This window comes from Rhinoderma darwinii, chromosome 5, assembly GCF_050947455.1.
Source record: "Rhinoderma darwinii isolate aRhiDar2 chromosome 5, aRhiDar2.hap1, whole genome shotgun sequence".
Classification (NCBI taxonomy): Eukaryota; Metazoa; Chordata; class Amphibia; order Anura; family Rhinodermatidae; genus Rhinoderma; species Rhinoderma darwinii.
In genome coordinates, this window is record NC_134691.1 from 73,960,982 (window position 1) to 73,976,451 (window position 15,470).

Consider the following 15,470-nt stretch of genomic DNA (forward strand, 5'->3'; position numbering starts at 1 on the left):
ACACATGCCCTATTAGGGAATATGGAGATCATTAATGGGGGGCCCTAATCGGGAACCCACCGGCAGAGCCGGACTGTTCATGAATTACATGATCCACCATTAACTTGATTGGCCAGTATGTAATGCTACATTTAAATTAAATGGCTAAATGTGGCTTCCCCTGTCAATAACTGATCATCAGGCGGCACAGCGTTGCAGTAATATAGAGGCATTTTCATGACTCGCACTGCGACTTTAGTGTTTCTCTCTAAGAAAAAAAGTTTGGTGACCTTGCAAACGGTAATCACTGCAACATGGATTGTAGGAGAAGGAGTCCATCAATGACATCCGTGTTCTTTAGCTACGGTGTAGTTTTGGCAAGCGCTGTCCGCACCTCTGACAAGTGTAACAATGGTTGGTTTTCCTAGGCAGCCATGGAGTGTTATGGACCTTAGGCCTCATTCACATGGCTATTCCATGTGCATGGATCCCTACAGCAGTGCATTTGCTACACTACGTGTCCATATCACGGATCCATATTGTGCCACGGATCCCAAATAGTGCACAGGATGTTACTCTAGAAAACAAGCATTTGGGGGACATTATAAAGAAGGACCAATGTATGTTTATTGACCCAATGGTGTGTATTTTTGAAAAAATTTATTTCTGCCAAAAATTTTCTGTACGGATGGATGCACATGTGGCGTATTTTTGTGACATGGATTTGACCGCAGCGAATTTGCCGCAAAATCTGCATGTTTTACGCATAGAATTGCTGTGGATTTCACCTGTCAGTCCGCATTAAATTCGTGGCATAGAATCATGCCACGTGTGAATCCGGCCTTAGTGTGTTTCGGTTGACATTTGCTAGGTAGTTACATTTTGTGATGAAAATCCATAGAAATAAGTAGTCCACTCCATTTGGGTATTTATGATCTACCTCACATGCCCTTCCTGGATTTTAGATCATTTGCAGCGACTGATTTAAGCAGACAAATGGTTCTTCATTAAAACTGCATTTTGGTTTGGAGTTGTAAGCAAGACACGATTTTCTTTTTTCAGCTGACGGACAGAAATCCCCCCACGCTGCCTCCTTCGCCCCCTCCGCTCCCGAACCATGGATATTTCTCACTTAATTAGTTCTGCTTGCTTGTCTGATTCCGGTTAATGTTGCATGTCTAAACACGGCTTTGCACAATGTCTCAGGTGCCAAACTGCTGATCGGGCAATATATTCGGGCCAGTTTCTTTCTTAAGGTCGAGTGTTCACCTTCTTTATTCAACCGATGAAATCATTGTAACTATGTCAGGAACTATTCTATTAGATATATTTAACATTTGATTGTGACTATTATTATTGTTTTTAATGTTTGCCAAGTGGAAGCCTGTCTCTGTAGGAACAACTGTAACCATTAGATTTAGTTGGCCCCTAGTACTAGGAATTTGCTGTCACAACCGATTATGTATCATCTTGAATGACAAGCACCAAAGAAGTTTGCTGAGAAAATAATGGGTCTGTATAGACAGCGGGGAGAAACCAAGGATCATTCAAGGCTCAGTGGATTATGAATAGAGCAGTTTCTGCCAATATTGATTGATGAGATGCAGCTCTGGAGCTTTGCTCTTCCTACAGCGCTAAACCTGATCATCAATACTGTCACTCATTGGCAGCTCACCTGCTTTTTAAGACAGGCAGAAAATAGTGCTGAAGATGCGTGTTTGGTCACAGTGTTTTTCCAATTTACTCACCTTTAGGGCCTCATGGACACTGCAAAGCCGTAGGTCCATATTACAAAGTCACTGTGGGTCTGTATTAGGCCTGATAGTGTGGACACTCGGACGTGAAAAACGTGACGTTTTCATGTCCAATGTAGCCCTGTCTTGGTCCCGTTTTCACAGATCCCCATAGACTTGAGCCTATAGAGGGATCCGTGAAAACGGAACAAAATAGGACAGGTTCTAATTTTCAGCGGACCCTTTACACGGTCCATTGAAACAACGGGCGTGTGAACGGCCCCATTGAAAAACATGCGTCCGTGTGACGGCTGTTGTTTTAAAGGACTTATTCAACGTTCATGTGAATAATGCCTTAGGGTGCAGTCACACGTGATGTAAAAATTAACCACAAAATATGCAACCGTATATAGGCACAGAGACTTCCACAGCAGAATTCCTTTTGCGGATTTTGTGGCAAATTTTCTGCATATTTGTGCTGCGGATTTCAGTTAAAAATTTTACATAGCATTAAATGAAATTCTGCATTCAAAATCCACAACACATACAGAAAAGGCTGCATATTTCTACAGCTGCAAAATTTGGCATGAAAATTGAAACCAAATATGTGTTGCAGATTTTGTTTTCTGCCATAAAAATACATGGTGTCAATTTCTGTAGTGTGATTTTCCCGCTATGTTAAATTACGTCACTTATGACCGCACCCTAAGCCCTTGTTCACACAGCGGAGATTTTGCATTTATTTTTTTAAGCCAGAAACGGACCCTAAACAGAAGAAATATGTAAAAGAAGGCCTTAAAGCATCTCCTCCTGGATCCAATTCATGTTTTTGCTTTAAAAATTCATGCAAAATATGCACAAAAGCTGCGCTGTGTGAACAAGATTTTAGGGTGCAGTCATAAGTGGCGTAATTTAACATTGCGCAAAATTTCACTAAAGAAATTGACGCCATGTATTTATACTCACACACGGAAGATTTTGTTGCAGAAATTTCTGAAACTGAAAATCCGTTCCATTCATCGGAATGTGGTTGTTTCTGCAACAGATGAATAGAACTGATTTTCAGGTGCAGAAATTTCTGCAACAAAAACTGGCACATTTAAATCCAACCTTAGGCCTTGTTCATACAGTGCAGATTTGCGGCAGATTTTACATGTATTTTCTAAGCCAAAATCAGGAATGGAGCCTTAAGAGAAGAAATATATAAATCAAGGCCTTAATGTATCTCCTCTCCTGGATCCAATTCTGATTTTGGCTTAAAAAATGCAGGCAAAATCTGCAGTAAATCTGCACTGTGTTAATAAGGACTTACATTGCCGTAAGTACTCTGTGTGCTCTAGATGCATTGCTTGTGTAATACGGCACTATGCAGAGCGCCAAAGTACGGGGCCGCAGAGACTCTGTGTGCCGCTCTATGGGCAGCTACTTAACTGTTCCTTTTCACCAGTTTTGATATACTTTCCTTACAGTTTTATTAGGGTACTCTAGTGATAGGGGTGTTTTGGGCTATGAATTGTTTCCAGTAAAACCACAGGCACCCCGACCGAACCTATTAAAGTTAATGGGTTCCGTCGGCCGCTGATTGTGTCCATGGTGCAATGGAATTGATGTGTCCAGTATTTTCGTTGCTCTGCTCCCATGATGGAGAAGAGCAATGGAAATACCAAATGCAGATGTGAACAGAGCCTTATTCATACCCAGCTGAAGTACACTGATGTTTGTAGTTCTCATGCGATTCTGATCTGTACCACTACCATAGACCATTTAAAGGGGCTATTAAAACTAGTGCAGACCGTCTTTTATGGACCGCTGGAGTCTTATTGATCGCTGTGGTCAACGGCTTCATATTTTGACTGCACTAGTTTTACCCAATAGGCCCAGAGCCTTATGTTTGAAAACTTGTACAGAGTAAAAAGGCTCGGTTTTCCAAAGCATTCAGTCCGATCTGATTGGTTGTTCCGGACACCCATCAAATCTATCATACTGACGCGACCAATCAAATCCGACACACTGACTTTACTTTTGGACTCGCGCACACAGCCGTATAATAACTCCGTTTTGTAAGGAGCCGTAATAGATATATGATCCCTATACTGTACCTCTGGAAAACCTAATCCCTTTATCTGTCTGTTACAGCACCTTTCTTTGTTGTGCCCACGTTTATATTGCGTTGTATTACCTTGTCCGACTAGAAGTCATTATTCTGAGGTTTCGTCCTACAGCAGCAAAACATGTGCATGTCTCCTTTTAATTGCATAAATCTCTACTATTCTATATACCAATACTAATAGACAATACTTCCCCTGCTTATACATGCTCATGTTTTGCCTCCCATGGTTGATCCTATTCCCCTAGCTAATCACTGGAGATAATTATTTATCAGCCTGACCTGGTGGAGATCATTTGTGTCTCATCCTAATGCATGGAAATTTATGCTGGTTTAAATAGCGTAAAAATGACCTTTTAATAATTATTTTTCAGCTGCAGATTTCCTACAAATAGCAGAAGCGACAACATCATCTGTTCACATCGAATCAGCCTGCAGGTCTACCATGAAGTATTACTGGATTGCACTCCTGATCACGCTACTGCCAGCAAGCTATTGTACATCGGTGAAAGCGCCCAGGTTTAGGGGACGGATTGCACCGGATAGGAAAAATATTAGACCAAATATTATTCTTGTCCTTACAGATGACCAGGATGTGGAATTAGGTGAGAAATCTTCATATATACCTTTATATCTGTGCAGTATATAGTGACCTACTGGGCTAGTCTGTAAAATTTAGGAGAAGGAACGCTACGCTAAGATATAGTTCATTTCTTTTTTGGTTTGTGTGATCTGAATTGTCCGACCTCAGTCACATATCGCAGGCAGGTTAAATTTTTATTGCATGTTTTCTATTCACACCCGTGCAAGGTTTTTAAGGCGTGCTGGTTTTTTCAGAACTGCAGCATGTTTTGTAATTGTTTATTTTTATTTTTTATTTTTTTTTACCTATTGACGTCAATGGTAAAACCGCTGACCATAAAAGCCAAATGGGGTTTTAACATGCAATGCCATGATGCCGTTTAGTTTAGAATTAGTTCTAGTAGTAAATGTTTATTTTATTGTTGTTTGCAGAAGTGGTGTAATACTGTATCGCTACTGTAAATTGTGAATATCCTTATAGGTAGGTTATGTAAAATTAGTTCTACATTCTGTACAAATTTGACAGAAAATTCAACGTGGCATGTTCCATTGGATTCCGTTTTGTCTGGCGGTATACACCCCTTAAGGGCAAAGCCCCACGTGGCGGAATTGCTCTGGAATTACGCTGCGGACACTCCGCAGCGTTAATCCGCAGCGGACCCGTTTCTCCATTGCCTTCCACTTCTTTTTAGTAGGCTTCGTTTAGACGAGGCGGAAAATTCCGCTGCGGAGCATAGGCTGCGGTGCGGAATTTGGTGTCCGCAGCATACAATGGATGTTGCGGACTGGTTGCGGACTCATTGCGGAAGTTCTCCATTGACTTCAATGGAGATTCTAAATTCCGCAATGAAGTCCACAGATGTCATGTACATGTTATGTGTGCTGCGGATGCGTATTGGTTTTTTAACATGACATTTCTTCATTCTGGCTGGACCTATGTATTTCTAGGTCTACAGCCAGACTGAGGAAGTCAATGGGGCTCCCGTAATTACGGGTGACTACGTGTGTGCACCCGTAATTATGGGAACGTTGCTAGGCGACGTCAGTAAAGAGTTGCTGAAAGAGTTGCTGAAAGAGTGCTGAAAGAGTTAAGTGATCGGCAGTAACTGTTTCTGCACCCTGGACAGTGACTACCGATTACAATATAGATCAACCTGTAAAAAAAAAAGAAGTTCATACTTACCGAGAACTCCCTGCTTCTTCCTCCAGTCTGGCCTCCCAGGATGACGTTTCAGTCTAAGTGACGGCTGCAGCCAATCACAGGCTGCAGCGGTCACATGGACTACCGCATCATTTAGGGAGGTCGGGCTGGATGCCGAAAGAGGGACGCGTCACCAAGACAACGGCCGGTAAGTATGAAATTCTTTTACTTTCACTAAGGAAAGTGCTGTCCCTTCTCTCTATCCTGCACTGATAGAGTGAAGGGAAGTACTTTCACCTCAATACGCAATGGCCAGTCCGCATCAATTTACTGCACATTTTGGGCAGATCCGCCACAGAATCTGCAACGCAGATTCTGTGCGGCATTGATGCGGACAGTTGCGGAAGAAATACGCCACGTGGGGCTATGCCCTTAGAGTATATGTACACAGTGCAGTTTTTGAAGCCACAGCCAGGAATGCATTAAAAAAGAAAAAGTGGGATCTTTACTATATACTTCTCCCTTTTACGATCCACTCCTGGTTATGGCTTAAAAAAAACCTGCACCAAAACTGCACTGTGTGAATATACCCTTACAGCAGTGAATAAAGGCCTTTCCGTTCCGTAATAAAAGAGCTGTTCAGTGTTGAGATATTTCATTTTGCATTTAAAAAAAAAAAATGCACCATAAAGAACTGCTCCAAACCTGCAGCAACAGGAAGGTGTAGTTTTTGTTAACGTTAAGGTCTATGGGTAGAAAATGCCCTCAAAAGGTCACACACATGGAACATGCTGTGTTTTGAAATGAGAAAACAAGGTTTGTATTTTTTCAGAAACAGCGCCACTCTTGTCCATGGGCTGTGTCTGGTATTGCTGTTAAAGGGGATCTGTCACCAGTTTATAAATTCCCTATCTCCTAATTAACCCCTTAAGGACACGGCCAATTTTGGCCTTGATGACAGAACAATTTATTTATATTTCGCTCTTTGCATCCCGACACTCATTACTTTTGCGACGTAGTTGTATGGGACTTTGTTTTTTTGCGGGATGAGTTGTACTTTATGTAGGTACCATTTTTTGGTACAAATACATTATCGTTTAATTTTATACAAATTTTTATTTTGGCGAAAATGCAGAAAAAAAGCAGATCCGCTGCAGTTTTAATATTTTTGTTTTACACCAATCATCATAAATTTTATACATTTGTTGGTTAGATTGTTACGGTCATGGCAATACCAAATATGTCTATTTCATGTTTTGGGACGTATATTTTAAAAAGTTTATTTATTGTAAATTTCTGTGTGTTTTTTTACTTTTTTTTAAATTTAACATTAATTTTTTTTCTACATCAATGAAACTTTTTTTTACTTTAATCCCACAAAGGGATTTTTTTGTGTTTTTTTTTAATTTGAACTGTAATGTACTGGCATATATCATCTATATGCCAGTACTTTATCCTGTGTACTGATTGTACACAGGCAGTTGTTAGGGCATACCTCAGTATGCCCTAACAACAGGAAATATGTTCAGACAACCCTGGGGTCCTTCAATGGACCCTGGGCTGTCTGGCCATACAAGTTATGGGCTTTGATCGCGTCACAGGGATTTTCTATGACGTGATCAAAGGGCATTCAAGGGGTTAACGGCTGAGAGAAGATGTTTCTCTTCTCTCCACCGTTAGAGCGGGGCCGTGGCTGTGTATTACAGCCGTTGCCCCACTCCCAATCGCGTGTGGAAACGGCTGTCATACAGGACGAGAATGCTCGTCCTAATGCGCAAAGTTCCCGCTGCGCAGGACTAGCATTCTCGTCCTGTGTCGGCAACCTGCTAATCTAATAGGCACTCTGCTGCTGATTACTACAGTGTGATTTATCTTAAAAACTTTTATTATTTGCAAAGTTCTGAGCATTTTTCTAAATATGCTAACGTGGCTCTAATAGCCAAATAGGAGGTGACTCTTTCTTTTCACTCTGGGCGGTGTAATGTTTTCTGTATGACGCTGCCCAATCAGCATACAGCTTCTCCCCCTTCCCTGCCCAGCAACACAGTGTGATTATATAGTATACAGCTTCCATTCCCGACTGTGTTTTAACTGGTGATATATACGGTTGTGTCACTAGAACTGCGATCCTGGTGTCGTATGAAAGATTAGAATCTCCTCTTTCATATGCCGCCGCTGTTCTAGGTGGTCCACAGTCCGAGGTATGGCTGTTCGAAGTGACCCCCCTTCCCTCCAGCCTCAGTCTCTCACACTGTGTGAAGCAGTTTCATGCTGACAGGACAGCATCAGAGGCTGTGAGGAGGCTCCACCTCCGGAGAATCGGTGCTGTTACCTCCCACTTGTCTAGTAAAGGCTCATTTACATATTTAGAAAAATGCTAATAACTTTTAAAATAATAAATGTTTTGGGACACATTTTTCACTAGCATTATCCGTGTGACCGCGCCTCTTAGATTAACTTGAAGATAGGGCCAGTGGCGTAACTACCCCCGTAGCAGCCGTAGCGGCTGCTACGGAGCCCGCGGCATGAGGGGGCCCGTGTCGCTTGCCGGCACGGGCCCCCACCATGGCCGGAGGCTCCGCTAGCTGCCGCTGTGGCTACTACAGCGCGATGCCACTAAACACTATGGCAGAGCAGGAAGGTATCTCCCCGCTCTGCCATTAAAGGGGTTGTTCCTACAAAATACATGTATCCCCTATCCACAGGATAGGGGATACATGTGTGATCACTAGCAGCGATAAGGAGAACAGGGGACCGAAAGTCCCCTGAAGTTCTCAATCACAAACCTCGGACTTCCGGGGTCTGTATCAGCAGTTCCGTAGAAATGAATGGAGCGCCGGTCGTGCTTATGCGCATTCGTGACCAGCGCTCCTTTCATTTTTATTGAGCTGCGCAGACTCCGGAAGTCAGAGGTTAGTCATGGAGAACTTGGGGGGACTTTCGGTCCCCCGTTCTCCCTATCGCTGCCAGCGATCACACATGTATCCCCTATCCTGTGGATAGGGGATACATGTCTTTTGTAGGACACACTATAGGTCGGATTTTTTGTGGGGCTTGGGGCTGTATGGCGTTACATACAGTGGGGGGGCTGTATGGCGTTACCTACAGTGGGGGGGCCTGTATGGCGTTACCTACAGGGGGGGCCTGTATGGCGTTACCTACAGGGGGGGCCTGTATGGCGTTACCTACAGGGGGGGCCTGTATGGCGTTACCTACAGGGGGGGCCTGTATGGCGTTACCTACAGGGGGGGCCTGTATGGCGTTACCTACAGGGGGGGGCCTGTATGGCGTTACCTACAGGGGGGAGCCTGTATGGTGTTACCTACGGGGGGGCTGTATGGCGTTACCTACAGGGGGGGGGCTGTATGACGTTACCTACAGGGGGGGGGCTGTATGGCGTTACCTACAGGGGGGGCTGTATGGCGTTACCTACAGGGGGGGCTGTATGGCGTTACCTACAGGGGGGGCTGTATGGCGTTACCTACAGGGGGGGCTGTATGGCGTTACCTACAGGGGGGGCTGTATGGCGCTACCTACAGGGGGGGCTGTATGGCGTTACCTACAGGGGGGGCTGTATGGCGTTACCTACAGGGGGGGCTGTATGGCGTTACCTACAGGGGGGGCTGTATGGCGTTACCTACAGGGGGGGGCTGTATGGCGTTACCTACAGGGGGGGCTGTATGGCGTTACCTACAGGGGGGGCTGTATGGCGTTACCTACAGGGGGGGCTGTATGGCGTTACCTACAGGGGGGGCTGTATGGCGTTACCTACAGGGGGGGCTGTATGGCGTTACCTACAGGGGGGGCTGTATGGCGTTACCTACAGGGGGGCTGTATGGCGTTACCTACAGGGGGGCTGTATGGCGTTCTCTACAGGGGGGGCTGTATGGCGTTCTCTACAGGGGGGCTGTATAGTGCGATCTACGCAGGGCTGAATGGCGTTATCTACAGGGGGGGCTGTAAAGAAGGTACTATCTACAAGGGGGGGTTGTGTGACGCTCAGGGGAGGGGGGGGGCCCAGTCAAAATTTTGCTATGGGGCCCAGTCTTGCCTAGTTACGCCCCTGGATAGGGCATTCCTAAACTAGTGACAGAGCCTCTTTAACCCATTCAAGTGAAACTGTGGCAGGATGTATAAGGGCATGGAGACCAAGTGTTATCATTATCTGTCGGAGTTCACTGATGTTAATGCAACCTTGAAAGCATTGAAGCCACCGCTTAGTAAACAGCAAGGAGCTAGATACGGTTATTATGCTGGTTGACACACATACATGTCTTCTACATTAGCAAAGAATATTATTTATTTCAGGATCGTTACAGGTGATGAACAAGACCAGAAAAATCATGGAAGAAGGAGGTGCACATTTTATCAATGCCTTCGTGACCACTCCTATGTGTTGTCCATCCCGCTCGTCTATGCTAACTGGCAAATATGTGCACAACCACAACATTTATACAAACAACGAAAACTGCTCCTCTCCTTCTTGGCAAGCCATACATGAGCCTCGCTCCTTTGCAGTATATCTCAATAATACAGGATATAGGACAGGTAAGATGCCTTAATACTATTGGTAATCTTCGATAATGGTTTTTAAGACCGATCAATGGAGCCTCTATTGCAGGGCGCAGACTGGTGGGAACCTAAAAAGGGTTTTTGGTGAACAAATAGGAGCACAGAATTATGTGATAGTATTGTAGTATTATATCCAACATCCTGAGTAATCACCTCTGTGGGTGTCTCGGATTTATAACAAAGATAAGGTTGAATGTACCATAGAGCCGTCCCCGGCAATGTCTGTGGGGCCCCAGGTCAGGTTGGCCTTCCCTTTCCCATGGGGGGTGGTCATGAACTTCAGATCGTGCTCCATAAGGGGTAGAGGTGGACATGAGATGGGGCCAGCATTGGGTGAGGGTCCTTATTTATTTTTTTCATATGGGCACTGCTCTCCCATAAAAGTTCTATGAAGCTACAGTAAATATTATAAACTTTTTTTTCTTGTAAAATTGGCCTTGTAAACTTGCCACAAGTTATTATAAACCATTAAAATGAATCTACTGCTAATGATTTTCTTGTAGTTCTTAGTATTAATTTATCTTCTGGACCCGCACAGCTTGTCAGCAAAATACTTTCTTATTCTCATTGTCTCGTCTTGTCCTGAACTTTGAACCCATCACAGAGCTCCCATTCTTAAAGAGATAGCATTCATCAGAAAAATCTGCATTCTGTCACAGATGCATCAATAGTTCCCTTGGTGTAATAACGCAATGGGCATTTAATAGGCTTCTAAGTATTTTCAGCACTGAATAAAACCGGAAATTCCATGTTCATTTGCAAAGAGATTTATAAGATTTATACCAGCATGTACGATGAACGTGATTTATATTCTCAGTATTTTCATGGATTTCACTTGAAATATTTTCCAGATTATGGATTAGTTTCTTTGTAACATTTATTAAAAGTATTGATGCTTAATTCTCAGAATTTAAAGGGGCTCTACCTGCCATAAACATTGATGTTATGTAAATTAAATTTTCTGTGGGGGTCCCTAAAGCAACACTAATCCCAACCTAGGGATAAAATTGCAACACAGTCCCATTGTATTGAGCGCTTCGTCCCCTTCGTTCTTAATATCAGTGGGAATCCCAGTGACCGCAATGTAACCAATTAGACATTGATGGAGGTTTATGGAGGTGTAACCTGTTTAATAAAAGGGTTAATTTGCCTGTGCACAGTTAGAATATACATATTGTAATGCAATCTTTGTGTTTAAATTGTTTAATCCGTGCTAGACATAGATTAATAAAGTTATGGAGGGTTATATTTCTTTAAAAATGACTATTTTTAGTTTTTAGAAATACATTTGGCAGGAGGTGACCTCTATCAATCTGCTAAAAGCATCAAATGATGCCAGCAGTTATCCAGCTACTGGAACATTGTAAGTCTGGATCTCTACATAGCTGCAGGAAATATTTTGGCAAATGGGGGCAATGATTTGTTTGCTAATTTCCCATGCCAAGTGGCAGAAATACAACTTGTGTGGCATGCAGCCTCTAATTAAAATAAAAGTTATTGATGTGACATTTTTATTTGATCGTTACATTTTTGGATAATCCCTTTATTTCTATACTATGTACATAGTCTGTTTCACCTATACAGCAAAGTGTCATTATATTTTATGGTCGCCTAGCATATCTGCTTTTCTGTAATATAAGAAGGAGCATTATTTAAGACACCTTCTATCCTATTGGCTGAACTCTCGTCAAGCTGTGCTATTCTATTTTTCCCTTGTTTTATACAGCATTTTTTGGAAAATACCTCAATGAGTACAATGGAAGTTACATACCACCTGGCTGGAGAGAATGGCTGGGACTGGTCAAGAACTCACGATTTTATAACTACACAATGTGCCGGAATGGATACAAGGAAAAACATGGATTTGAATATGAAAAGGTATTTCTTTTGGGCTAGAGACCTATGAATACTCAGGCAATTGGCCACAAATGGACAGATGTCTCATGAATTCAAGCTGAACTGTATGTGTCGAATCCTGGAATAGAGGGGCAAATTTACGGTGTCTGGTTCTAGCATGTGTGGACAAATGTGCCAAATTTTGGTGCATTCTAGTGTAATTTGGTGCAATCTTTTTATATTTTCATCTCTAGACCATTTTTAAAGTGTCTTGTAAAGGCGGTGTGGCTTAGCGGGAATGGGGCATGTCTTATCAGAAAGGGGCATAGCTTAAATTGCACCAAAAATGCAATGAGGAACAGTGGTGGATTAAGTAGACCATGTGCCCCGGACTGTTACCAAAACTTGGGCCCCCCCTTCCGCACCGCCGCCCTGCCGTGCCGTAACTATTTTTAACACTACCTTTTTGGGCAAGCATTAACAAATGGGTGTTAGGATTCCACTTGTCACAGGGCTGTGTCCCTACATACTGACAGTATCACACTGTGCTGGAACACATCCTCCTGACAAGGGGAATTGTCTATCAATCCTGGACTGCAGAAAGACTTTGAAATACATGGATTTCCTATAATAAACATGTCAGGAGAGGTGACAGATTCTCTATAAATCTAGTGACTCACAGGTGACGTCTCAGATTCTAGTATATTTTGTTCCTCTTTTCTTCTCCATCCGGTCCAGAGCTCATGACGACTTCTCCCGCCCATGACTAATTTCTGCAGAATTTGCCACTCCGATGTCTTCGGCTCCTCACTTTTCCAACATTTCCACACCTATAAATGAAAATAACGTTCTCATGGTGCCACATACTGTGCCCCTAAATATAATTGCACCAAACACTGCGCGCCTGAATATAATAATACCACACACTGTAAAACACGACATACACACAGCCCCCTGTACATAGTGCCACACACAGCCCCCTATAGATAGTGCCATACAGCCCCCTGTAGAGAGCGCCACACAGCCCTCCCCTATTGTAAATAGCGCCAAAAAGCTCCCCCTATAAAGAGCGCCTCACACATACCGCTGTGGATAGCGCTGCACAGCCCCCTCTTGTATATAGTGCTACAGAGCGCTTCCCTTTTGTATATAGTGCTACAGAGCGCTCCCCCTTTGTATATAGTGTCACACAGCGCTCCCTCTTTGTATATAGGGACACACAGCGCTCCCCCCTTGCATATAGGGCCACATAGTGCTCCCCCTTATATATAGTGTACACAGTGCTCCCCCCTTTGTATATAGTGCCACACAGCACTCCCCCCCCCCCTGTATATAGTGTCACAGAGCACTCCCCCCCCCCTTGTATACAGGCCCACACAGCGCTACCCTCCCCCTTGTATATAGCGCCACCCAGCTCTCCCCATTGTATATAGTGTAACGGAGCAATCCTCCCCCCACTCCTTGAATATATACACAGCGATAGTCCCCAGCTAAAAAAATATATACAGTTTACTTACCGTACCCCGTGGCGGCCGCTCCAGCTGGACGCATGTGAATCCTCCAGACTAGACGCATGCGCAGACCGGCGTGATGCAGTACCTAATCACGCTGGCCTGCGCAGGGAGTCTTCCCAGCGCCTTTATAGGCTGAAAGCCGAACGTGACCGGCTGCAGCCTATAGTATATATTTGTATCTAAGTCCTGAGGACTCAGATACAAATGAATGTGGCTGCCGCTAGAACCGGGGCCCCCTCCGGTGCTAGCGACACCACCGGGCATGAGGGGGCCCGTGCGATCATGTGCGGTTCGGCCGGCCATGGGCCCCTCGGGAGCCTTGGGCTCCAGGCGGCCGCCCGAACCGCCCTAATGATAATCCGCCACTGACGAGGAACTGCCACAAAATTCTGGTGCAAAATAAGCCAATTCAGAGGAAGAGAAAAGTATCTAATAGGTAATGCGAAATGCGCCAAAATTATCATACAGCATGTACCACTGTGATATATCTTGTGGCTGCCTGGTCTACGTTTACACTGTCTAACTATTACAGCATTAGTAAATGTGGGCCATTGTGTATCTAGATGTTTCTGGTGAACACCTTTTCTAATGTATGAAAAGTTACTTTTGCTTTTGAGACTGAGTGGCCTGCAATTCAAATCTTCCAAGTATTCTTGATTGAGTAACTCTTGAAGTAACCAATGAGTAATATTTAAAGTAGAACTAAACTTTCATAAAACTTTTGACATGTCATAATGAGGGCCTGTTCACATCAGCTTTCGGGTTTTCGTTAATGGGTTCCGTTAGAAATTTCCGTCGGAGGAACCAATCAACGGAAGCTGAACGCTAGTGTAAACACACCCTGTCGTGTCAGAAGTTTTGTAGTAGCTATAAGTGATATGATCCAATAAAAAACAGACACCTATATTTATTTATATATGTTAACATTGTAGACGTTTTGATCAGTGGTGGTCCGAGCGCTGAGACCCCTCCGTCGCTAAAACAAAGCTGCAGAAGCACTCAGGTAAGCGCTGTACCACTTTGTTTCAGGTCGGCTCTGCTCGGCTTTCCCCGGAAAGCCGGGTGAGCGGTGTATGGACTCAGACTTTCTATTGATACCGTACACTGCTTGCTTAGCTTTTCGGGGAGAACCGAGCAAAGCCGATTTAAAAACGAACTGGCACAGCGCTTACCTGAGTGCCACACCTGGTTGATGAATCTTTCATACAGTAAAAATAATGCCAGGCTTCATTGACTGCCCACACATGCCCACTTTTTAAAAAAACAAAAACATTCATGTGTGTTGTAAAAAATTGCACAGGAGCTTTATAAAACTAGCGTAAATACCAGGATATATCTGCCCCATTGTGCATGATAGGAATTCCTGATAATTTCAGAATGAGTAATTACTGTAGATGTGATACTATAGATCTTCGATGATGTATATGGCTTTGTAAACGATAGAGGACACCATGGTGTCTGAGCGGTTAGTTATGCTGTTTTTCAGCTCTGTAATCCTGAGTTCACACCCTGCCAGAGCAACATGGGCATGAAGTTTGTATGATGTCCTCAGACTTATGGGGTCCAGGTACTTCAGTTTTCTCTTAGGCATTATGCACACCACTGTGCCCGTAAATACGGGCACTGCCGGCCGCGGGCAGCTGGACATTTTTACAGGCCGTGCTCCCATTATAAAGTATAGGAGCACGATCCGTAAAGTAAAATATCTCACGCGTATCTCACGCGTTTTTTACGTCAGCAAAAAAACTGAAGGAGGTGTTTTTTTTTCTTTTTCTCATCATTTCTTTAGCAACTGTTGCGTGAATCACGGACAGCACCAGGATGTGCGTGCGTGTACTGTCCGTGATTTTCAATTGACTTCAATGGGTACGTAATGTGCAAAAAACACACAAGAATTGGACATGCAGTGAAAAACACTGATTGGCCCCTTTGAAGTGCATAGGTCCGTGTGACACTCTTGTGTATAAGGCCTTACACTGATATTATCCCTATATTGTATTTCTGTG

At 43.8% G+C, this 15,470-nt stretch overlaps 1 protein-coding gene across 4 annotated transcripts in view; it reads left to right on the forward strand.

The window, feature by feature from the left end:
• SULF1 (sulfatase 1) overlaps positions 1 to 15,470 on the forward strand; it is a 115,138-nt gene that overhangs the window by 36,572 nt on the left and 63,096 nt on the right. For all 4 annotated transcript variants that reach the window (XM_075826129.1, XM_075826130.1, XM_075826132.1 and 1 more), the window contains 3 exons: positions 4,194 to 4,424; positions 9,851 to 10,090; positions 11,841 to 11,992. In XM_075826129.1, the coding sequence (XP_075682244.1) occupies positions 4,265 to 4,424; positions 9,851 to 10,090; positions 11,841 to 11,992 (552 nt within the window). In that variant the 5' untranslated portion in view covers positions 4,194 to 4,264. The remainder of the gene's footprint in view (positions 1 to 4,193; positions 4,425 to 9,850; positions 10,091 to 11,840; positions 11,993 to 15,470) is intronic.